Consider the following 27,339-nt stretch of genomic DNA (forward strand, 5'->3'; position numbering starts at 1 on the left):
AATAGTCACTCAACTGACCTGAAAAATCCTATTCAATATATTGCAGAGGGTTTACCTGTCAAGATACTGTATATTCGGTGGGTGTCATTGGCTGGACTACCAGAGGTATAATTTACATATATCACATATATGTAATGTTAAACTGTGAATTAAAGTAGGTACTGACAGTCATAATAGGTGACAACCTCATTGCAGTTGTTTTTGATCATCTATATAGAGATAGTAAATTGCCAGCTTACTACGTTTCGATCAAATGAATGTGACTTTTTGTCATTGTAGGGTTTTCTATCACATCCCAACAAAAATGCAATTAGAGAATTTTATTTTGAATGGAAATACATTAAATCAATCTGGATTGATTGTGAATCATTTATCTCAATCAGTTACAGCTTTGCCGACAGAATGGTAAAAAGTTACCCCACATCCGAGTTTCATTGGTTCGTTGGTTAACATTCAACAAGTTCAGCAGTTTGGTTTGTAAAATTTTTAAAAAAATATATTTTGAAATACTTGATGATATTAAGAATATGAAAAATAAATAAAAATGTTCTGGTGCTTTCATTGCAATGGTGGCTGTGTGACAAAGCAACTCGAATCTGGGAAATTGGATTCTATGGGTCAGAACAATGAGGCGCATTTATATCAACGACTCCTTCATCCATTCTTGTATAGCAGAATAATCAAGGACAGTTTGAACCAGGGGATGATCAAGGAATAAATAATGTCATCAAAATATGGCATTTATATGATTTCAATAAATAAAGAATTGCAATTTATAAAAGATATTTATTGATAGAACTTTCACCAAATTCCTCTAGAATATCATCAATTTTCTAATCAACAAGACTAATCATGAATATTGATAGTATATAAGCTCTAGCTTAAAAGAATCATAGCTTAGTTGTTGGAATTCAGAGTGAGTATTTTTCAGAGTGATCTGGCCGCGTTCACACATTAAGTATTTGATCGGTATTTTACATCAGTGCTTGTAACTCAAAACCGGGAATGGCAGGCAAAATACAGAAGTGGTGACGTGTTTCTATCATACTTTTCGCCTGATTGTTCCACTTCTGGCTTTGGCTTACAAGTACTGATGTAAAATACTGACCAAATACTGAACGTGGCCTCTAACAGCAAATAACCTCTTTATGAGTGGCCTAATATCTATTAGAAGGCCAAATTCACACATTCAGTATTTGGCCAGTATTTCACATCAGTATATGAAAGCAAATATCAGGAGAGGAACAATCAGAGGAAAAGTATAATAGAAACACGTCACCACTTCTGCATTTCCCACCCACTCTTGGTTTTGGCTACAAATACTGATGTGAAAAACTGATCAAATACTGAACGTGTGAATGAGGCCTAAGGGGTCATCATAAAGAATTACCCAGACAGGAAAAAGGTTTTTCTAAAAACAACTTTGCATGTTATAGAACAATAAAAGGAAACATCTTGTTCTTCGTGTTTCACGTCTATTTCCAGTAATCTCTGCATTTTCTGCTCCAGACGTGACATCTCAAAGTGGACAATTGACCACTGCAGCAAATCACTGATGGTAGCAGATCACTGTATACCATCTGGCAAAGCAAAGTGGGGGGGCTAGGAAGTGTTGGAACTAGAGTGTCATTGGATTTAGTAAGGTGTATGTGTCTTCTTATATTATTTTATATCTTTCTAAGCTGTTTCCCACCACAAATAAATACAAAATTGACTGGACAACCCCTTTATTCTGATAAATGGCACGATCAGACTTTTTGGATTTTATTACTATGATTACGAGTGATGACTCCCTTTTTATTGACCAGATGTAATCAAATGATTTATCATTCAACATATAACTGTATGTAAATGAGCACAATTACAGATTATCTTTAGAAATAAAATGTATTCATATAAATCGAAAACTTTCAGATATTCAAAGCTGAAAGTACTGAAAAGCATAAAAAGTAGCTAAGTCAATATCGCCAATTTTTACAGCACAATAGTCAAAGCATTATATGTCATTTCTTCCTAAAATATACATTGATTACAATGTAATGATAAATTGTTGGCTTCTGTTACATTTATCAACAAACAAAAAATATCGGAACCGAAAAAAGCAGTAGAGTTAGAGACTTAAAATGTCCCTGTCATGGTTATAGGTGAATTTGTAATTTCATTTGCGTAATCACTCTGAACATATTGGAGTATACATGAATTTCATATATCTTAGGGAGACTTCCCACTTACAATGACAAATATGGAAATAGCTCTTCACCAAAAGGTAGAACAATTCTTGCAAATAATTCACTTCCTTTCTCTTAGTGAGCAGGGTTTTGTTAGTTCTATAGTCAGCAAATACTGATATTTAAGGCTCCCACATTGACTTATAGACTATCCACATAAATGGCACTTTTGGGTGAGGGATATATGGTCACAAGGAACTGGTATTGTACATCGCAGGATCACAGACACTGGACAGGTCACAAACAATTCCTACTTACTTGCTTAGCAAAATTCAATCTATTTGAATTGTGATATTCAGCTAAGCACAATCATCAGAGAAGCAAGCCATTCAGACTTTTACCAGTGCTTTCCTTATTGAAGTGGTAGAAAGCAAAAGATACTGGCCAGATATATGTAATATACAGTGGGGAAAGTAAGTATTTGATACACCCCTGATTTTGCAAGTTTTCTCACCTATAAAGGATGGAGAGGTCTGTAAATTTTATCGTAGGTACAGTTCAACTGTGAGAGATATAATCTAAAAATAAAGGGCAGAAAATCACATTGTATTTTTTAAAATAATTAAATTGCATTTTATTGCATCAAATAAGTATGTGATCACTGACCAACCAGCAAGAATTCTGGCTCTCACAGACCTGTTAGTTTTTCTTTAAGTAGCCTCCTACTCTGCACTCATTGCACATGCTAGAACTCATTGCCTGCATAAAAGACACCTGTACATACACAATCAATAACACTCCAATTTCTTCATCCTGGCCAAGACCAAAGAGCTGTCTAAAGACACAGGGGCAAAATTGTAGACCTGCACAAGTTTTGGATGGGCTACAGGACAATAGGCAAGTAACTTGGTGAGAAGGTAACAACTGTTGGCACAATTATTAGAAAATGGAAGAAACACGTTGACTTGTCAATATTTCTCGGTATGGAGCACCACGCAAGATCTCGCCTTGTGGGGTAAGGATGATTCTGAGATAAGTCAGGAATCAGTCCAGAACTACATGGGAGGACCTGGTCAATTACCTGATGAGTGCTGGGACCACAGTCTCAAACATTACTGTTAGTAACACACTGCGGTGTCAACGTAAAATCCTGTACGGCACACCAGCACATTTCCAGACCCATTTGAAGTTCACCAATGACAATCTGGATGATCCAGAGGAGGCATGGGAGATGGTCATGTGGTCAGATGAGACTAAAAGAGAACTTTTTGGTATCAACTCCACTTGCCGTGTTTGAAATAAGGATGAGTACAACCCCAAGAACACCATTCCAACCTTGAAACATAGTAGGGAAACATTATACTATGGGGGTGCATTTCTGCAAAGGGGACAGGGCAACTGCACCGTATTGAAGGGAGGATGGATGGGATCATCTATTGCTAGACTTTGGCCAATAACCTTCTTCCCTCAGTAAGGGTATTGAAGATCGGTCGTGCCTGGGTCTTTCTGCATGACAATGTCTTGAATAACACACATCCAAGGCAACTAAGGAGTGGCTTTGTAAGAAGCAATTCAAGGTCTTGGAGTGACCTAGCCAGTTTCCAGACCTGAACTCAATAGAAATCTTTGGAGGGAGCTGAAATTCAAGGTTGCCCAGCGACTGCCCCGAAACCTGAAAGATATGGAGAAGGAGTATGGAGGAGTGAGCCAAAATCCCTGCTGCAGTGTGTGTACAAGCTTCATCAAGAACTACAGGAAACATCTGACCTCTGTCATTGCAAACAAAGGTTTATGAACCAAACATTAAGTTCTTTTTTCTATTATATCAAATACTTATCTTGAGCAATAAAATGCAAATTAATTATGCAAAAATCATACAATGTAATTTTCTAGATTTTTTAAGACTCTGTCCCTCCCAGTTGAAGTGTACCTACAATAAAAATTACAGACTTCCATTCTTTGTAGGTGGGAAAGTTTGCAAAATCAGCAGTGTATCAAATTTTTTCATTAAAGAGTTTTATTGGTAGAGGAGTCACAAGACATGCTCAGGTGAAGGGGAGGAGTTATTATTCACACATGTGTTTTATTTGCATTACCTGTATTCTGAGCATAGGACCTGTTGAAGCGTATTGAGCGCAAAAATGCTGTTGTCCGTCTTCCAGCACATTGCTCCCATGCCTATGCCGATGCCTTGTGTATGTGAAATAAAGTGATTTGAGTCACATGAACGGTGAGTGCCATCCTGCTTTTTCTCTTTCTCCACAATGAAGTGTATCAAATACTTATTTTCCCCACACTATAAATCTGTGATTTAAAGAACTTGTTGGACAATCACAACTTATCATCTATCCACAGTGTAGTTGATATGTTGCTAATCACTGGAACTCCCAACTTTCACAAAAACACAGTATTTGGGATAGATCGAGATAGCAAAGTTATCAGTGATCTCCATTCGCCATCAGTCACACAGACTTTATAAGGAGCACTAGTGAGATTGAATGCTTCTTCTTTTAAATGGGGGACTTTGGACCCCTGCTTTTATTTTTGATGGGTAAAATGACATCCCCAGTGATAAGCAACTTTTCAACTAACTTTTTTTCCACAGATGCAGTGGATGATAACTACAGATGGGTGAAATTATTTGAGTGGAGTTGAATTCTACTAGAATTTGACAACATTTTGTTTTGGATTTCTTGGATTTTTTGTAATTCATTCTTCACAAATTAAGCAAAATATCTACCAGTCATGGCCACCATTTTGCTCTATTGCAGAGGACAACTCTCCTCCCAAAAAATGTTTACTCATCTTACTGCTTACCCACCGCCCACTATCCTATTCTCAGGTCCCCTTCTTTCGACAGTCAACCACCAGTGTCTTCACCCTTGAACAGGACTTTGGCCCATAAACAGGCTTCATAGATTACAGCACGTTGTACTATCATCATGTCACAACATGCCCTGACCTCCAAGGCCTGTCATGGCCAAAAGTCTTGTTCTAGAGTGAAGACACCAGGCCTCAAGTGCGCCGTGACTTTCATGGCATTGTCACGATTGGAAGACCTTCTGTAGAGTGAAGACACTAGGCTTCAGGAGTCACAGTGAACTTTTACCTTCAAGGTCTGATTGTGATCAAATGTCTGTTCTCATTTGAAGACACCAGGCCTTGGAGGTTGTAGTGCACTGTGACCTCCATTGCCTGCTTGCAGATGGAAGTCCTGCTTTAGGATGAAGACCATGGTGCACCATCACCTCCAAGGTTTGGTCATGACCAGAAGTCTTGTTCTTGATTGAAAACACCAGACCTTGGAGGTCATGGGGCACTGTGATGTTAAGACCTGGTGTCAGTTGGAAGTCTTGTTCTAGAGTGAAGAGACAATCACAGGATTACTGAAAGAAAATGCCAGCAGATAGCAGGCATCAGAGGTAGCAGTTGTGCCAGGATAGGTGAGCAGTGAAGTGGGTTTTCCTAGTTAAGTCAGCATGATTTGAAGAATTTAAATTTCACTTGATCCCTTAGCTTCATTGATAAGTTGTGATTGTCGGATAACTCTTTAAATATATAAGATGACTAATATAACATTCTGGACCTTTGTGCAGACTAGCAATTTCCATAGCAAAAAATTTTTGTTATCAGTTTACTGTAGCAGGTACTGCTTGTTGCAGTTTCGGGAACCTCTCACACTCCATCTAGTGTTCATTAATGAGGCCATTTGTAGGTAGTTTCTCTTGAATGGTTGTGTGTAATGGACATATTCATTTATACAGACAGGTCCAGCTTAACATTTTTTTCCTTTTATGTTCTGGAAACATAATTGCAATACCATGTCACAATTTTCACTTTTGGTTTGGCTGAATCATTCTCTTCATTCCCATTCCAAACATGAACAACATATATTAACATTTAACATTAATAAGCACACAGTGTTAATACATCTACATTGACATGTTATAAAATACATACACGGAACAGTTCTACAACTTAAAGTGATGAGTGGGAAAGAAAAATGCAACAACAAGCCATCAGTATGCTTCTCTCTGATGTTATTGAGGCACATTTGAAAAACAGGTTCATATTTTGCCTTTTATCATCATATAAATTCCTTTACTTCCCGTTGCGTTCATTGTGGCAACACGTATCAGAGCTGAGTTCAGTAGAATGAAAAGAACATAAAAAAAAAGTTTCAAGAAGTTCCTGAGCATTTTAATGGCAATGTGAGGAAAACGTTCACAGTTGGCACCTTGGGGACAATTGATGTGACGTTCTCCTTTCACAGCAATGTATCTCTTGTTAAAATGCACTGAATGATTATACACAGCATTAGTAACGCAGCTTGGCTTCAGTAGATATAAAATACCATTTAAAAAGGAACTCGAAGGACACCTTATACATTAACAACCCACATTGCAGCCAACATTACATCTTTCTAGGGAGTTTCTAATCTTCCTGTAATATGTACAGAAAGCCAGAAGGTCTGAAACTATGAATAAAAGTACATAGACAGAAACAGCACAGAACATGGGTAACAAGCACTTGGGATTAGAAATGAGGCTGAGATATCCACCGAGATAAATCTGTACAGAATATACATGGCAGATGACTCTGATAGATAAACTTTAATATGTATTTTCCCTTATCAAGTCGGAAGTTTTTACTAAAAGTAAAAGTACTTTTTTATATATATGAAAAGAAAGTGTCAGACTCAACTTGATGCATCCTAAAGCTACATTCACATTAACAGGGATTGATTTGTTCCCAGTTTTAAAGATAGGTATCTCTTCAAAAACATCAGTCAAGTAAAATGCAAAGTGATCACCGCATTCTGAATTGATGGCATTGTGTCAAAACTTCCATAGACTAGAATAAAACTGCAATTTCCTCAACACAATTTCAGACAGCAAATTAATTCCTGTATTCATTAAGACAAAATCTAGAAAAAATGTGCATTTTAAAGTGTCCTTAGATGCAGAATTCAACTGATTTGCAAAACTTTTCTTTGTGAAACTTTAATCTATACCGTCCGATGCTGATCTAGCAGAGCGCATGTCTTTTAACTCATTATTTTGTGCACTTTGATAACTCACTGAGTTAAAATAACCAAGTAGGCTCACCTACAGTACCAAAAAAACCACCAATAGAGTTCATTGTAATATCACAATGATTTGACAAACCTGTTTCTTGCTAATGATCAATTATGGGCTTGGAGCAAACATACACGCACAATTACTTTGTCAAGTTGTATTTCATTTTATGTTGGGATTTACTAAAAAAAAGTATAAACTTTTAATTTTAAGTTTTTTCAATATCGAAGAACAATTCCTGATTTTTCTTCAGTATTTGTAAAATCAAAATTCTTGGGGATCAGGATATTAAGGACTCGTTCACATGATCACATTTTTGATCCAAGTGTTACTCAATGGGGTTGTGCATATTAGCAATTTTTTTCACTGACTGACTGAAAAAAAAGCAGTTTGCACAAGGTTGTTCTGTAAATCGGATGAGACCCAACATCAAAGCCTACGAGCAGGCCAAATGGGATGCCATTCGTAGCCATAGTATATCATCAGATTTTTATGGATACAATGCATTTCTGTAACAAAAAAATCTGTAAACAGTGCTGTAAATGATTAATAGCTGCTCCTGTTAAAAATGATAACAAGTGAGAAAAAAAATTGTCCCACTTTTTTTATGAAACTGAACGATTAATTTTATTCACTCGTGTAAGCCTACCCTTAGTGCGACAAACTGTGATTATACAGTATATGATATATGTGTTTTTCCATATTGTATTCATGTTTGAACACCAACAGCCTTTTATTCAGAAATTAATCATCAGAGTAGTAGATAGACTCTTCTTCACCCAGAGCAAAGGTGAAATTTGTAACGCTTGTCCTGTGAGTAACCATGGGCAAGGACCACCAAAGTTTATGGAATTTTGGCACTTGTCGCTACCAATCAAATAGTAACCTCTAGGCCAGGGCTTCATGCACTAGATATGAAGCTAAGTAAGATAAGGAGAACACATCTGACATTTATAAAATGCTCCAGTAGAGCTGATAATATCATTGTAAGTCTATTATTTTAAATGAAGTGAACTATCATAAAAGAAGTGACATTTCAGCTACATTTTGAATAGATAACTCACTGTCTCAAATTTCCATCTTTTACCTGAGATATGTATTTTATCATGCAAAGAGAAGAGAAAAATGTTCATATTTCATGTTGAGAACATTTTTGAGCTGTCAGTGAAATGACAATGTATCTGTCTGACTCCTTGCTCAAGTTTTGATACATTAAACCAATAAGTTTCTAGAAAGATCTATGGAATTTTTATATTTTTCTGATAAGTCAATGAGCATGTTGCCTTTCATTTCACCGCGTACAAGTCAAAAAGGAACTACGGGAACAGGGTTTTTTTTTAAATGTAGTCTATGAGTTGTCATGTTTTTCGCTATTTTCATTATTGAGTTTAGAAGCTTTTTAAATTGAGACTAATTGCTTTTTACTATGAAGCTAAGTAATAGCTGTAAAATATCTCAATGTTGGAGGTGAGTTATGTTTGATGACTTCTGCCAAGAGACCAAAAATATGAAACCGCAAATGCCACTCTATGGATGCATATTGTAGAAGATTATCTTCTTATATATGCATCAACAGAACAGCATTTGCTGTTTCACATCACTTATCTTGCTGTAACAGGAAACAAACACAACTCTGAAATGTCATTGTGAAGAAGTGCAGACATTTTGAGGTCTTCTCTAACCAGCTAATAGTGACAGCTATATTGATAAATATGGCGGAAGATAAAATTAGTCAGATGGGGAATTATATAGGAGTATACAATGCACAGAAGTATAAGGTGAATTGAACACTTAGATTATCTTGATGATAAATCAGGGTAGTGGGGCTAAACAGGATCAAACAAGAGAGGAGTGAGGGGTATGCAGCACTAAGGAGAAAAAATATTTCTGGGAAATGCATTTTTAGCAGGTATGAGTAGGATTGCCTCTTCTTCTATGTGAAGCCGGACTGGATGCACCGAGGGGCAGATAGAGATGAAAAAATACAGACAATAAACTTTCTGTTTGCTTAGTCTGTATATTAACAATAAGCATTAATTATAAAAATATTGCAATTCCTGGACTAACTCTTTAAGTACATACCAAATTTGCCATGCATCAGAAATTGATAGATTTCTGATATAATTTTATAGCAATTAATGGACTAAATGTTTATTAATGTATCAATTTGTACACTTTTTCAATCGCTTTTATTTTAAATTGTGTGTTGTGAGAAGCCTAAATATGATGAAATATGATGAAAGTTGCATTTTTATTGTAAAATTGTATATCAGGATCTTGATAACTTCCCATAATATAATTTTGCCAACAAAACTCCTTTTCTTTATGCAAAACTGCGGACAGAATGGTGGGGAAGCTTTGGGTGGCTGCACTTTTTCCATAATGTGATCACCTGTTCATATTCATATGAACAGTGACGGTTTTATATCTGACATTCTGAGTCCATCTGAATGAGGGCCTCCTCTTAGAACAAATATCCACTCTGGATAACAAAGACACCTATATGCTCTGATGAAAGTAATTAAAGAGATAATGGTTAAAGGGGTTATCTTAGTGCAAAGACCTCTTCCAGGTGGTTCTGTAAATGAGTTTTCTTTAAAGTGGTTTTCTGGGACGTTAACATTGATGGCCTATCTTTAGGATACGTCATCAATGTCTGATAGGTGGGAGTGCCACAACCAGCACCCTCGCCAATCAGCAGCTAACTCTGTTGCCCCTGCAAAAGGCAACAGACTTGATAAGTCCAGATTCTTGTATAGGGGTTAAAGGGAAATGGCCAGGGTAGCACATGAGATATGGAAAATGGAGTAGATAGCACAAAACAATTTGTGGTATTTCTCTTTAGAGCTGCTAAGTGACCACAAACATTGCTTCCATTGCATTAATTTATCTATCTATCTATGAACAAAAAATGGGAACCAGCACTCCAAGTTTAGCAAAAATATGTAAGAGTGGACTTTATTAGGCCCACATGGTGCCATGTGGGCCTAATAAAGTCCACGCATTTATTTTTGCTAAACCTAGAGTGCTGCTTTCCATTTTTTGTTGCTGTATATGTGGCAAGTATATGGATTGTTTACCGGGAGGCCTGTGCACCCACTTGATTGCTTGTGCTGTTCCAATTTTTCTATCTATCTATCTATTATATCTATCCATCTAACCATCTAATGTTTATCTTTGCATCTATACGCGTTTTAAGAAATTATTTGTCTATTTTTATTAACTGTTGGAATATCATGGGTAAATTGTGACAAAACTACCATCTTATTGGGCTCTATATCCTGTCTTGGAATCTTTCAGGCACTCTGGTTTCATTAGCAGAAAACTAAGATTTAGCACAGTGTTGCTATTTAGAGATCATTTTTTTAAATAAAAAAAATTAATAATAAAGCATCACTACAATTAACAAATAGGATATGAATGGAGCTTTTCGAATTATCACAATAACATATGCACAACACTTGAAATATACCACATATTAGGTATATTTAGCTTTTGTCTTCTCGAGTTTGTGCACAAACTTCTATGATTTATAAATATGGGACAATGTGGTTTCAACTGTGATAAACCTTTAGGCCGGGGTCAGACTTGTGAGAAACTCGGACAAGTCTCGCACGTCAAAACCCGGCACTGCCACCGGCACTCAGATCGCCGAGTGCTGGCGGCAGTGCCGGGTATTGACGTGCGAGACTTGTCCGAGTTTCTCACAAGTCTGACCCCGGCCTTAAGTTTAAATGCAATGAATAAAAAACAATATTGATTGTCCGTCTTCCATGGATTAATTGGGTATACATATGTGGTCTACATATGAAATGTAAAAGTAAAGAACTTAATACACATATATACAGTACATACATGAACTTTGCATTACATTCAGTGTATTAGTTTTGCTAGAACTGTTCCTTTGCAAATTTTAACATGAAGATAACAAATTTACACACTTTCTATTACAAGAAAGCATAAAACTAACAGTAATATACAATGTTATCCACATCCTTTCAACCCCCTACCTTTAGCCTAATCACCTGATGCCTCCTTACACCTTTTTTCTAGTCCTCGCAGACCTACTTTTGTTGAGAGGGGGGGTCAGAATTTATTTTTTACCTTCCAAGCTAGACAACCCATTTAGTGGCACAGTAATAATAATAAAAATAGTAATCATAATCAGGTTGTCTGCATAATTTGTATTTGTCTTAGATAGGAAAAGTTTTTCTACTCTAGTTATAAAGCACTACAAAGAACAACCAATGAAAATGGCTAAAATTCATTTTAAAAGTAGACTATGATGAATAAACTAATTTTATAATTTTTTTTAAAATCTGGAACTATTATATTCTGCCAAGTATATTTATTTAGACTTGGATTGAAGAGGTTTTCCGGTCAAAGCAGATAAGTCTGCAGTCACTGAGCCATGTGAGGATTCGCCAGTTTTAGTCCCAGGACTGGAGGATATGTTTGAGTTATACATAACCCCAGCCAGTGGGCACGGCCTCACTCCATACACTTGTAATGAGCCAAGGCAGCAACCCATCTAGTGATGCAGCAGGCCAATGGGTGTGTCCGACTAGCAGGCTCTGTCTAACTCCATACAAGTGTATGGAGAGCTAGACCACACCTACTGGCAGGAGTATGCATAACTCATAATACCCTGTGAATCCCCGCAAAGTGCATGCACTGTGGGAATATCATAAGTCTGCAGTGACAAAGAGAGACTGCAGACTTATTGGTTTTGACTGGACAACAACTTCAAGCAGTTTTTCAAATGCACCATCAAAGTGGTTCCTTCTGTTAAATATGGTGCATTTTTAGACTGTATAATGTAAGTTTTCACCACTTACTAGTTGACTCATTATGCTCCAAAAAAATTTGCCAACATTTTAGAGCAAAATGTTGCCCTTCATGGTGCAGACCCTTTCCATTGATGCCACAGAGCTTTCCACTAAGCCACGCTCCATTGTCAAGTTCAAAACGGCGTCTAAAATGAATAAGAGGTAATATGCAAAGGCATGTAAGATAGCATTTATGGCACAAATTCAGCCAGAATTCGGGTGCTTTTACATCTCTGGATTATTTTTAGACTCAACATTGAATTTTACAGCTGTTTGTAGGTGAATGTGTAAGGAGGAGTTTCTATTGAATGTAGATATAGCCGAAGGCCTTGATTCATCAAGACCAATGATTTTCAAGCTAGTCTTGTTGAGAGGCATGGTGGAGTCAGACACCCCAGATACATTAAAAGGCGCATACAATTTAATTAGTCAAAAGTGTCTGAGATGTATCATGTGTCCCTGTACTCTTTGCCACAAATTTTACTCCAGTCAGGGACTGTAGTAAGATTTCTGACTAACGAACACTGTAGATCATTATAAATTAGACATGCTGTAGTGTCATGCCCCCATTGTCTCCGCTCATTTTGGTGGAGCTGCATGAAACTAGTATGAAAATGCCTAAAGTCACAAAACATGTTTAGTTCATCATTATGTTTGAGACCTCTGTTTGCTGCCAATGAATGCAAACATTTTTGTTAACATCTAAAGAAATAAAATCTGCAGACAACTTCTACTTAACTTCTAGCAGCTGTCAGGCTACTACAATTGTTTGCAGTCTTGGGTTTTGTTGACATATGTTGACATATTTCAGCAATATTTCCATTGGAAGAAATAGCGCAGCTTGCAGAACTATATTTTCTGATAACGGACATGAAGCATGAAACTTGAAAAACTCTAACTACACTCACATTGCTCTATAGGGCACAATTTGTATACATCATGTGGCAGATCCATCCCCTGCATACACTCATGTTTTCTCTCTCCGTAACAGACTGAAAATGGAAATCCTTAGGTAGGTGGGAACAAAGCACAAAATAATAGATTCTATAACTTTTTAGTACACAATGAGGGTAATCCCACAAATTGAACAACAAAAAGGAACAATGCACTCTCCAATAAAATGTTCACCACTTTCAGCCTCTTTTCTTAGTCTTCGACAGTTTTGGTCTCTTCATTTCCTGTGGGCAGGCAGAAGGTTATCTGGTGTCACCAGAGAGCAACAGAATTTCCCAGCAGTCTAAACGGTTCCACCATAAACTTTCGAAGACCAAAGAGCCCAAGTGATCCCACTAACAAATATATTTTGCACGATCTATCTATCTATCTATCTATCTATCTATCTATCTATCTATCTATATATCTATCTATCTATCTATCTATCTTTTCATCTCTTGACCCTACTTTTAATACCTAAGTTACATGCATTATTTCTCTCATTATCATACAATATCTGTCTCTTCACTGTCAGATCACAACAAACCTCGAGCGAGGAACGAGCAAGAAAGCTACTGTGTATGGCTGTCCACCGCTGCAGGTTGACCTACATCCATATTAATATGGATGAAAATGTTATGTATTTATAGAAAAAACACTTCTCCAACACTGTTAGGTTTTTCGACAATATTTTGGGGTCTAATATAACCCTTCTTTTCCATAAATCTGCAAACTGACTGGCAGAATAGCATGGCTACTAGGCTGTGGGAACCAAGATAAGCAGCTTTTCTACTCATCATATTAAAGTGAAGATTTAGACAACTGGCACAAATCTTAAAGGCAGGGTAGGATTATGTGAATGGGGCTGTAGGGTCACTGCTCATATTAACTGATAGAACAGTTTTGACTTTATGGTATCCAAAGAAGGTGGGGAGTAAATCCATCAGAAACTTTCTCAAGAAAGTCTAAGCTACATCTAAAAATATGATGTACAATTATTGCATCAAAGTAGCTCAAAAGCCACATGGCCATTTTGTGAACTGTCAAATCATAGAATGTCAACTTTGTGGTGTGGAGGTCACTTTTTCAAGTTTCATAATGTATATCCATGAGACTCAGTCTCAAGACTTACATTGAAAAAGTGACCTCTGCTCCACATATAAGACACTGTGTGCTTCAGCAGGACAAAAATGCGGTCACTTGACACTGGAGCAAACCAGACTGGCACTGGAAACAGCAGAAGACTGACAGGGAACTAATACAAAAAAATCCCTTCATTCAGATTACATTTTGCTAATAGAAGGAAAAATAGCGAAAAATCACTGCAGTGATCCTTTAAGAATGAAAATTAAGCACTAGCAATAACTCTAAAAAGAACCCAAATTAAATAGTATGACGTCCGTACATGACAAATGTTACAGAAACAAAATGCAATTTTGATTTGATTTAAAGAGGTTGTCTGGAACTTTAATATTCATGGTCTATCCTTGGGATAGGTCATTAATGTCTGATCAATGGGGGTGTGACATCCAACATCTTTGCCAATTAGCTGTTCCCTATGTCAATGTTGGCCAGAACCCTTCAGTTATGGGGCTTTGCAGCACAGCACTGTTGACCTTATAGTGGCTGTGGCTGGGCACTGCACATCCACCCCCTAGTTAAATCAATCAGGGATGGATGTGCAGTACCTGGCCATGGCCACTATTCCATTGACGGAGCTATGCAGCTCCATAACTGAGCAGTTCTGACCACAACCGACACCGGGAACAGTTGATGGGCTAAGGAAAGGCTATCAATGTCAAACTCCCAGAAAAGGAAAGATTATGTAATTTAACTTTAATGTGCTATGTGTTACCAAGTGAGAAATAGAACTGACCATTTTGGTTACTGACCAGTTTTTCTTACAAATTATCTGACAGTTTATCTTATTAGAAAGACTAGGATCCTCTCTCTTGAAAAAGCATGACCAATTCATATATATCTCCAGCTGATTGGATTAATTTCCATATTTGGCCCCTAACATTTCATGCAAACATCTACATAATGGCTCAGCACTAGCTCTGATTTGTAGGAAACCATTATAAATATTAAAGCGCTCGTAGAGGTCAATGTGGCCATATTTTACCCTCAATTGCCCTCAGTTTCCTGTAAATACAAATTGATGTCTTCCATATTTTTGCTAGCTTTATATGTACTGCAACAGAACAAAGACTATGATTTCAGCCAGAGAATACTTTTACCAAGTGACAGTGAGCACAGGGCCCATATGGCGGTATATGGAGTATTTATGACAACATAGTATGATGCTATAGGGATTCTGTGTGTCATCATATTGGGTACATGAATAATAAGAAATTCAATACTAGTGCATGAAATAATGCTGAAAATTAAGGTGAAACGTTTTTAATTATCCTAATACTTCACTGTTAGTAGTGGACCATAAATTGATGCTGTCAATAAGCCAAAAGTAGCCAGTGTTTACTTTTATTTTATTCCAGTTCCCCCCCTGAATTTTCTATTTTTCGTCATATGCTTCCAGAGATATTGGCCTATTTATTTAGTGCAAACTTTTATGGTCTTTACAAGGGGGTATTGCTCACAGGGCAATTATGCAGAAAAGCTTAAAGACATGCCCCTGAGGATCCTGAGAACCACGTCTCCTTAGAAAAGACCATAAAAAATAGCACTAAATAAAAAAGTCCATATCTCTAGAACCATATAGTGGATTTAAAAAAAAAGAAAGAAAACAAAACTCAGTTTAGCATTGGGATTAAAATAAGAACATAAACTGGCCACTTTTGACCTGGAACTCATTAACATAAATATACATGCCTTCCTATACTAATTTTACAATCCCCAACCATACTAGCTTTTGCTTTGTTATGAAGAGATACATCTGCAAAAAAGGTTATCATCCTAAGACACTCAAACATGAATATAGTCTTTAAAAGTTCATAACTGATAATAATACTTTAAAAATGTATGCAAATGGTATTAAAATTTCATAATATTCCAATAACGCTTTCCAGGACCTAACATCTTTTGTGACGTGTCCATAACTAAGTCCAGAAATGGCATCTGATTAGCAATGTGTGGCACTTAGGGGTCACAGTGCTAAAAAAGGGTAGCTAAAGGGTATATACATATAGAGCCAAACAGCAGCATATTGTTTAGGAAATCATATTACAATTTGGTGCAAAATGACTAGTAGTATCCATTCACTAGCTATGGTAATTAGACATGTAGTGATTTGGAAAATCCAGACTGTATGTATATAACCAGTGACAAATTGGGAATATCATGTATAACAGTGATACATGAAGACAAAGTAAATTATAGGCTTTTTTTACAAAATGTGTGCAAGAGCTATGCATTGCGCAGGCTTGATTTTAAAATTTAAGTGCAGGGGTAGGCAGATTCAATATTCCAGCAGTTGCACCAACCTTATAGTAGATCAGCGAGAGAACTAAAATGAATGCTACAATCAAAATACAGAATGTAAGAATTTACCTGAAAAGGCCAATGGCTCTTTGCTACAAGATTAGGCCACTAAGTTTATTTCTTTTTGTTTCCAGTAAAAATGGATTGTGGCAGAAAAAAAATATGCATCGGGAACTGGAGTTAACGCTTACATACTAGACATTAATCTTATATCCATTACCACTTTAAATGAACACAAACCCTTCACATGATGTCCAAAAATTGTATGTACTTCAACAACAAAATAACAGGTGTAGTAAAAAAAAGTTTTTCTTTTCATTTTATATATATATATATGTATATATCACAGTTTTGTCTCCAAAAATAAGAAAAGGAATATTTAAAAAATTCTTACAACTAATATGTATTATTAGATATAGTTGATATTTTACATTAAAAATTCTGTTCTGAAGCTAAGAAGCACATTGCAGCCAAAGGCTTTCATTGTTTTGGCTGAATAATAACAGTGGAAAACAAAAAAAAAATATCTAGGAATACTATAGCTAATTAATTATATAAGTTTACTAATGTTACCTAGTCACAATTATTTATGTATCTATTGCAGTGTGCTTAAAAGTGTTACAAATGTCTAAATAAGCCCTTAACATTTCCTCAAATGTAAAAGCAGAAGAGGAGAGTCTAATAAAATGATGTCCATTTATAGATTTATCTCCACCTCTTACACTTCTACATATCAAATCCTCCTCTATATCAATGTCTCTATCACACCAAATAACCAGATTGTAGATGTTAATTTTTTAAACTTCTGACATGAGCTCCTTAAATATTGGTTGAACCTCCCATCCTTTATCAATTTCAATAGCAATTCCTTCAATGACTTGACTGCAAATGGGTCATTCTGCTGGTCCAGCCAGTAGGTATTAAGTGTAAGATCTTCTCAAAACATTTACCAGTTAATGCAAAGTTGCAACAGTGTAACTGAAAAAATATCCTTGGTATTTACTTGGTAAATCTGGATATTAAGATTTGTAGTCTAATATGGCCCATTTAAGACAAAAGTTTTTCACGACTGTAGCCTAGTTTATATTAAGTTTTGGTTTCAACTGATATAGAACAAATTTTCCATTACTAAACATTGGTGGCCTTGAAATAGATTTGTTTCCTCTCGTCATACCTCGGATTCCAAACTAGAGAAATGGGCAGATCCCCTTCTTTTATAAAGGGTTCCACTATGACTTGACCTAGGTTGACATTCTGGTGAAAAGATGTGTCTATGACATCTCAAATGGCATCTGCTTAGGTCCTCCAAACTACGGGAGGTAGGATGTATGGGAGCTAAGTCACAAGAGTGATGATGATGGTGGAGAAAAGTGCAGTGACCTCCCCGTAGGTGATCCCAGTCCAATCTTCTCTCAAGCTTTTCATCAGAGCAGCTGAAGTACCTTGGCTCTTTATGGCAGTGAGGCTGTAGCATTTCTAAGCTATTACAATAACAAGAACCATGACATGTATTTGGAAGGTACTCCTTGCTTAACTGTCGATATTTGCCGAGTTTATCTACTGACCAATATCTCATAGGTTTGCGAGGTGCAGATGATGTTTGTCGCTCCCTCTCTCTTGATGGGTATGTGCAGAAGTAATTTGGTGAGTACCAACAGTTATGGCCCATTTCTGATTTTACACATGGAGGCTCTCTCTCACAAATATCGGAATCAGAATCTGAAAGGTCAGCATATTTACTTTGATTGGCACTCATAACTAGAGGGTGAGAATGACTCCTGCACATGTGAGAACGATTAGACTTTTTGTGAAGCAAAGGTTGGGATTCCAAGTCTATTTCTTCCCGGTGATGGTGGCAATCTCTTCCACAACTTCGTTCATCTTCATATGTAAACCTTGTATGGCCTCCATAGTGTGAACCATCACATACCTCCACACTGGCTTTGTTTGGGCGGCTTGTGCTAGCATTTGGACCACCACCACTATAAACCTCACATTCCATCTCACATGTACTCTTTGTTTGGTAACTACTACCCAAGTGGTCAAATTTTTTTACCGCTGTTTCAGGGGTGCGACTTCCTCGTGCTCCGCCACCTGATTTTGGAGTCCGTTCCTTTCCACCTTGGTAATTTTCATAGAGACCTCTTGAAATTTTTGATTGCCAACCAGGTGGTTCTGGAGCATCTTTTTCACGTACAATTGCAAAATAAGAGGGTGGATTTTCTAGGAAGTGTTCCCTTTGAGATGGTGGTGACATTTGACAAGGAGATATTTTTTTGTCTTTGCTGTAAGCTTGCCCTGATTCTACTAAATGATCTGAAAGTCCTTCAGGCTCAATAGGACCATAATATCTGTGAAAGCCATCAGAAAATGCATTCTTATGAGAATGGCGAGGAGCAGCCGCTTTGCTATTGGGATCATGGACAGTGCGTGTTGGAGTATACATATCTTTATAACAGTTAGGACTCCTGGCATGACGCCATCGTTCCACTATGCGTCTTTCTCGTGGCAAAAAGTTGGAACATGGTAAAGGAGCAGATGGTGGTGGGGGTGGTGCTACTGAATTTGATAGTGCTGGTATTCTTTGAGGTGGATAACAATGATTTAAGGTCGGAAGCTGTTGGTCTATAGCCTTTGGATCTTCACCACTGCAACAGCTGTACATGCCCTGAAGATAAAACAGAAATGCATAGTCATTTATAAGCCTTTGAAGATGCAAGGTTCAGAAAAAAAACAGATGAAATATTCAGCATTGACAATTCCTTGTAAATATTATTCCAATTGAATTATTATATTATGATTAATGCTATTATATTCCTTTGTGGACACGCTACATAGATGACATCCTGGTGATCTGGCAGGGGGATGCGACATCGCTTGAGAGTTTTATTTTGGAACTAAATAGAAATAGTCTCAATATTCACCTTACTGCTACGGTCAATAGGGATAGGGTTGAGTTTTTGGATGTTTTATTGAGTAGGGGAGTAGAGGGGACAATACAAACCACCATTTACAGGAAGCCCACTGCCACTAACATGCTTTTACATGCGTCCTCCTCACACCCGACACATATGGTGCAGTCTGTACCAGTCGGCCAGTTTCTGCGTCTTCGACGCTTGTGCTCAACTGATGAAGAGTTTGAAAATCAGGCCAAAGACTTGAAGGGTCGCTTTCTAGAGAGAGGATATAGCAATAGATCTATCAAAAGAGCCTATTTACGGGCTAAACATAGCAATAGAAACTCTCTCTTGTATAAAACTATTGTTGAGCCAAAAAATTCAGAGGTAGTGAGATTTATTACTGACTACAATGCACGATCAGAGCATGTACGGGGGATTATAAACAAATCCTGGAATATCCTGAAGACAGACCCTATTTTAGCTAGGATTATTCCCGATAAACCCCAAATTACTTTCAGGCGGTCTAAAAATTTACGGGACCACATAGTTCGGAGTCACTATATAGGGGACCCCCCCAGGACGTTTCTGGATGAGTTTAGTCGGTTTCGGAAGGGGGGTAGTGCAGTGTGTGGCCACTGTGTGGCATGTGTTAACATGATTAAAGAGGACACTTTTATAGACTCTTCGGGACAGAAACAATACAAGATTGTTAAAACTATTAATTGTATGTCCCGTCATCTATTATGCTACATGCCCCTGCTCCCTGATCTATATAGGTGACAGTTGAACGTTAGGATTAGGGAGCATGTTTTGTGCATACAAGCCGCGGCAAGTGAAGAAGATATCCACCTGCTCAAAACACTACCAAAGCATTTTAAAATATACCATAATTGTGATAGTAGTGGCCTGAGATTTAAAGGTATTGATATGGTGGATGTGGGGATTCGGGGGGGAAAAATATCCCAAAGGTTAGCTCAAAAAGAGACGCGTTGGATATGGACCCTTAATATGGTACATCCTAATGGATTGAACGAACGTTTATTCTATATTCCATTCCTGTGAGGTGGTTGTCCAGTTTGGGACTGTGCTGATGCATATGGAGGTGCAGTGGTTTTGTTTTTAATTTTTATTATTTGTTTGGTTTTAATTTTCTAATTTTCTGTTTGTTCTTTAGTTTATTAGTTTTCACATTGGAGCCATTCTGGGATTTTCGTATATACTGCACTCGGTGGTGTAACTGAAGTTGTCAAGTCATCTTGGATCATCCGTGGGAGAGTCTGGGGAGATGAGTGATGCATTGTCGGGCATATCCGAATGAAGAAGGCTGTATATCCCTGGCGGCGGAGGTGTTCTCGCCACAAAATGATATAAAGAACTTGACACAGACAACGGTTTATTTGGACTTTAGTGTACCTAGTATCTGTGTAACATTTTGCCTTCGGGCATAGAGTATAATGATTACCCACATATATATGGAATTTTTTTGTTTTTTTTGGTTTTGTTTTGTTTGTTTTTTAGGGGTAGATGCTTTTTAATTCTCTCTATGCTACTCATATATACATATACTTACGGATATGATAATAGATATTTGGAGACACGGTTCTATTCCAGTCTGTAATATTGTCCCATATACTGATGCTGTATAGGGGAGAGTCAATTACGTATATCTGAGTGTCGGGTGCCCACCAGTTTAACGGGATTATCTCTGGGATGTGCAGTGGATGGATATCTCGACACTTGTCCCGGGTGGGACACCATCCCATCGGGGACATGGACAGTTGGGAGCTGTCACCTCTGGATGTTGTACTGACTCTCCATGGTGTCATATTTTCCCCTGTCTCCTCTTTAGAGGGATTATATGAAAAAGTTTTTTGGTGTCTTGATAAAGTACAATGTAAATGGGATTGGTTGTCCTTCTGAGTATATAAACTGGCCTGATAAATAATGACCGTTTATGGGTTAAATTATTATTTTTGCTTCTCTTAATTCCCCCTTCTTTGATACACCCCCTTGAGTAGTTAGGTATAATGAGGTATGTTGTATACCGGTATAGTGTCCGTCCGACGTTTGGCTCATCATTGTTTTTATAATACTGTGCACGTTTGCCCTTGGCTTTGCCCTGTACAAAAATGGCCGCCGCTTTATCATCTGGGTTGCGCAGGTGCGCTCGCTGTCTCCATGTGTGTTGGGGCTCCGCCCATATTGGGTGCCGGATCACGTGGGCCCGCGTAGATCCGGCCGCATCATGGATGGGAGGCTCCGCTCACTGTGAGACATGCGAGTGACGCGCCCGCACCATTTCTGGCTGGCACATATAAATACAGGCAATAAGTGCTTTACACTCATGTCCCCTGAGGAAGGAGCGACGGCTCCGAAACGCGCGCTGGGGTGACACCTGGACTACCTGGTCATTCGAGGTTCCTGCTGAGGTAATGTTGGCTTGGGGTTTTTAACCCCTTTTGGGTGGGTGATAGTTAAGCCCCCTTGTGGGAATGATCATTTCCCTGTTAATTTTAATGTGGGCTTATGGCAACATTTAGTATTAGTTTTATTAAGCACATCATATGTTATAGGCAATATATTAGGGCATTGTGGCTCTTTCTATGTGCATGAATTATAGACATTTGCCGATATAGCCGGCACCTCTTTCAGAGGTGACATAGGCTCCTTTGGTGTAGCTTTGTCACATACTTTTGATTATTGCCTCTGTTTCCCATTAATATGCTAACATACTGCATGCCTCTTGATTAATAGATCTGTACATCTTTACTATCTCCCCTTTGTGGCTGGTGGTAGTCCAGTGTGTCTTTAGGTACTACTGCACTTTAGTCTGCAATTTGCACATGTCCCCTTCTTGTCCTTTTTGTGTCCTTTTCTAATAAAGAAATGTAAATATGATGATACAGGATCTTTTGGCAGTATTTTTGTGGTCTCCACACTCACGTTTAATGTATAGTAGCGACTGATCCATGATTGTCCAATACCTGAGCACCAGTGTGTTATGATTTTACATGTAAGATGCTCATATATATCTTGGTTATTGTATATTGACAATTCCTTGTAAATATTATTCCAATTGAATTATTATATAATATAATGATTATTATTATATATTATATTATTATATATGATTAATGCTATTATATTCCGAAAATGTGATGGAAAAAATTATTGTTCATCTACCTTACAACAAATGTTCACCATAGTATAAATAATCATAGAATCATAGAATCATAGAATCATAGAATCGTATAGTTGGAAGGGACCTCCTGGGCCATCTGGTCCAACCCCCTGCTCAAAGCAGGATTCGCTAAATCATCCCAGTCAGATGCCTGTCCAGCCTCTGTTTGAAGACTTCCATTGAAGGAGAACTCACCACTTCTCATGGCAGCCTGTTCCACTCATTGATCACTCTAACTGTCAAAAAGTTTTTTCTAATATCTAATCTGTGTCTCCTCCCATTCAGTTTCATCCCATTGCTTCTAGTCTTTCCTTGTGCAAATGAGAATAAAGTTGATCCTTCTACAATGTGACAGCCCTTTAGATACTTGTAGACAGCTATTAAGTCTCCTCTCAGTCTTCTCTTTTGCAAACTAAACAATCCCAAATCCTGCAACCTTTCCTCATAAGACAGGGTTTGCAGACCGGTCACCATTCTGGTCGCTCTTTTCTGAACTTGCTCCAGTTTGTTGATGTCTTTTTTAAAATGTGGTGCCCAAAACTGGACACAATATTCCAGATGAGGTCTGACCAAAGAGGAGTAGAGGGAAATAATGACTTCACGTGATCTAGACTGTATGCTTATGTTAATACATCCTAGAATTGCATTTGCCTTTTTTGCTGCTGCATCACATTGTTGACTCATATTCAGTCTGTGATCTATTAGTATACCCAAGTCTTTTTCACATGTGCTGTCACTAAGCCCTATTCCTCCCATTCTGTATATGCTTTTTTCATTTTTATTGCCCAGATGTAGTACTTTGCATTTCTCCCTGTTAAAAATCATTATGTTAGTTGCTGCCCACTTCTCCAGTTTATTTAAATCTTTTTGAATCCTCTCTCTCTCTTCTCTAGTATTAGCTATCCCTCCTAGCTTTGTGTCATCAGCAAATTTAATCAGTTTACCCTCAATTCCTTCATCTAAATCGTTGATAAAGATGTTGAACAATACAGGGCCCAGGACAGAGCCCTGTGGTACCCCACTTGAGACATTCTTCCAACTGGATGTGCAGCCATTTACGACCACTCTTTGGGTCCGATCACTAAGCCAGTTATGAATCCACCTAACAGTTGCCTTGTCCATTCCATACTTAGTCATTTTTTCAATAAGGATTGTATGAGAGACTTTGTCAAATGCTTTGCTGAAGTCAAGATATACTATATCTACAGCATTTCCTTGATCCATAGTCTATATTAATCATTTACAAATTATCTATCTTTTTGTCAATCATATTTTCTTCATCTATATATATGTATATATCTAAATACTTATATTGAGATATATACATACATATGTACATGTACACTCAGTCATGAAACTCGTAAATACTGTATGTTGTCCTCAACATTAAAATTGCAAACCAAGAAGAAAAAGTCATAGAATTCTGGAAATCACAGGATTGATAGACATGTTAATGATCTGCAAATGATGACAAAATGGAGACAAAATATTCAAAACATCTCAACTGATTCAGTATCAAAAATTAGCGTCAAGCAAAGAAATCCCTGCACATACATGTCTTTGCATTCTATCAATGAGGTTATTAATGGTTCTCCGAAGAATGTTCTCCTACGCTGAATCCACTTGGGCAAATCATCAAGATCTGTTGCTGGCAGCTCCTTTTGCATTTTAAGAAAGCAAAAAAAACCTGTCATCTCTATTAAACAGAGATACCAGTTTTTTTTTGTTTCAATACAGTTTATTTGCTTGCTTTGGCATACAAGCTTTCTGGATCTCTATAACTTATATACAAGCAGTGGAGGAGACAAGTACCAGGTGAGTTTTAATCTTTCGAATTATTCTTTAGCAACTACCAACCAATGAGAGAGACACTGCTTGTCATGGTAGTACATTTACTCCTAGTAGGCTGCTCACAGTAGCATGAGCAATATGGAGCCTTTCATTTCTATGTTGTAAAGCAGCTCTTGGGACACTTTGGAGAAATGATGGCACCACTGGTTCCATAACTAACTCAATATAATGCTAAGCTGTAAGGTTACCTGGAAATAAAACTAGAGGGGTCCAGATACCATACAATTTGTCACCCCACAACATAATCCTGAAAGTAGAATCAGTTTGCCATTCCTTCCTGAAAACCTCTTCATGGCGTTCTCCATATGATCTCCAGACCAATGTCCTATAATTATTGCATTCAAGCCAAAAGAAGGATTCACCACTAAGGAGGAAAGACCACCATTCCAGCTTCCATTCAGCATTGCAGAATCTTTTTCAAACAACCATTAACAAACTTCTGTGCATGGTGCTCATACGTGATAATTTTGTTTCCATTTTTTCATAATTTGCATATTTTAACGTCTACCCATCCTGTGATTTCCAAAATTCCCTGACTTTTTCTTCTTGCAATTTCAATGTTGAAGATACAATCTATACAACACAATCTATACAACAATATATTTATCTTGCTACCTTCTATTTTTCATCTAATTCATCTTAAGCCATTTAGTGACATAAGCAAAATAAAAATAGCTTGAAAGCAGCTTGCAATATTGACATGATATATAGATGATCGTATTTACCTTACCTAAAATTCTATGCAAACATGCCTTTTTCGAATCTGTTCAAATATTTTAAATATTTATAGAGTAAAAGCTATAATAAAAATACTTATTAAATATAATTCTGGATTAATTATTCAACGGCTCATATACAAAAAATCAATCCTTAAAAGATACTTTATTAATCAATCATTAAAAAGTTTTCAGAACTTCAAAACACAGGCAAACAAAAAATAGGCTTATTGCTGATTTTCAAAATCCAGCCACAAACAATAAAGAGTCGTTCCAGTGTAAGGTAGAGGATCACAAAACTATTTGTCCCTGTAGGGCCCTATGTCTCTCTCCTACCTAACAGCGGAGGTTGGCATCCTCTTGATACGCAAATGGCGCCCCCGCTCCTCGGCGGCTCTCCCTAATCACCCTGTTGACTCCTATCTAAACAACATCAGCTTGGAGTGCAACATATGACAGGGTAAAAAAATAATAATACAACAGATAAAAAACCCTGTGCCACAAACCACCAAGGCAGAAAATGTGAAGAGTAGTAACTGGAAAAAACTTTAATTTTTTTCAGATTTGTAAACATTCGTTGTAGGAGGAAAAGGGTCTAAATAACCCTATTTAGATGTCTCCCTGCCTAACAGCGGAGCTTTTACACCCTATGTTACTCTGGTGCCCCCGCTCCACGTAGGCTGACCCTTACTGACCCTTACACTTCTCACCCAAGAAGAGGGAGGAGGCCAAGGGAAACAGGGATAGTAACTAAGGCCTATCTCTGAAAAAATCCCCCTAAAAAGGAAAAAATGTCTCTGCAAGCCGATATATATACAGTATACGGGATAATAGTGCATTAACAAAGGTAGTTTCAAGTAAAGGGGGTAAGATATCAATCAGAACAGATACACCACCATTTAAATGTTCTTGAACAGCATTAATATACATTTCTTACGTCACAGAATGCTGCTATTACCTCTAGTCCCCCACAAACACATTTTTCATATTGCATTATACCCAAAACAATGAGCCATTAATCACTCAGGCTCAAAATTGCACTGTCCCAAAAAAACAACAATTTAGCAAAAATATAAGAACTTGGCTCATGGCCACCGAAAAGATCACCTCAATATATGCAGTATAAGGGGTAATAGTGCTTTAACAAAGGCAGTTTCAAAATAAAGGGGGTAAGGTATCAATCCAAACAGATATACAACCATCCGAGTATTCTTAAGCAGCATTAATATACATTTCTCAAATCACCAACCACTGCTATTACCTCTAATCCCCCATAACAACATATTTTCCATATTGCATCATGCCCAAAAACAATAAGCCATTGATCACCCGGCTCAAAATGCACTATCTCCAAATGTTAAATCAATCAACATTGACAAATATGTAAGAACTTAGCTCATGGCCAATGAAAAATCGCCTCGACACGTTTCCCTCCCATAAAAGGAGTTCATCAGAAGGCCCATGATGTATTACCATTGTAGCCGCATAAGTGCTGAGGCGTCTCCCATGTACCCGTGTGCATGCCCCAGCCAACGACACAAATCCTAGACGCGTCTCGCGCGTCTGACGTGCAAACCACAGGAGCACAATGCAGATTCGGAGTCCCTCTCTCTCATCGCACACGTCCAGACCAAAGCAGCAGATCGCTGCATCAAGGATCTCTGGCACCAGACAGAAGTACACACTCATAAACGCATCGTGCATACCAGAGCAAGAGAGAAGTTTCCTCCTCCCCCACTGCCAGAACAAACACGCGGTCTTACTTTATAGTGTGCCTGTAAAAATTATGGCACATCAACACCCTGCGTAATAAAAACATTTCCATGTGTCGTCTATAGCTGTGACAAATGTCACTTCCTCAAACCGCAACTAGAAATACCAGGGATAACAAAACTGTTAATACTTAATAGGGATTAACCCCGCAATTAGCCCCACAACTAAAGATGCCAGGGATAACAGACTGTTAACCCTTAAAAGGAATTAACCCCGCAAAGGGTAGTCCCCATTTGTCGTATCAAAATCCCTTCCATCTCTGATAATATCCGCATTTAGTGTGGAGTCCCCCCCATCTCATATAAGTAATGTATACATAGATCTCTTATGGGGTTACATCCAAATCACCACCCCCATTGTTACCCATTATTGATATGAACAATAGTGGGAATTGATAGCCCTATTATACCCACAACAACCACAGATCATCTCATAGATCTATGGATGGAACGTACAGACCACCGGCAGC

At 37.7% G+C, this 27,339-nt stretch overlaps 1 protein-coding gene and 1 long non-coding RNA gene across 2 annotated transcripts in view; one reads left to right on the forward strand and one right to left on the reverse strand.

The window, feature by feature from the left end:
• The window catches only part of LOC141085621 (uncharacterized), a 384,296-nt gene extending 361,878 nt beyond the window's left edge, over positions 1-22,418 (forward strand). Inside the window, exon 4 of the long non-coding RNA XR_012231339.1 lies at positions 20,524-22,418. This is a non-coding gene — a long non-coding RNA (uncharacterized lncRNA). The remainder of the gene's footprint in view (positions 1-20,523) is intronic.
• GRIN2D (glutamate ionotropic receptor NMDA type subunit 2D) overlaps positions 14,962-27,339 on the reverse strand; it is a 699,139-nt gene continuing 686,761 nt past the window's right edge. The window contains exon 12 of the mRNA XM_073571149.1: positions 14,962-19,117. Within this exon, the coding sequence (XP_073427250.1) occupies positions 17,618-19,117 (1,500 nt within the window). The 3' untranslated portion in view covers positions 14,962-17,617. The remainder of the gene's footprint in view (positions 19,118-27,339) is intronic.

Source organism: Dendrobates tinctorius, unplaced genomic scaffold, assembly GCF_039654945.1.
Source record: "Dendrobates tinctorius isolate UK_male_01 unplaced genomic scaffold, ASM3965494v1 ptg000028l, whole genome shotgun sequence".
NCBI classification, from domain to species: Eukaryota; Metazoa; Chordata; class Amphibia; order Anura; family Dendrobatidae; genus Dendrobates; species Dendrobates tinctorius.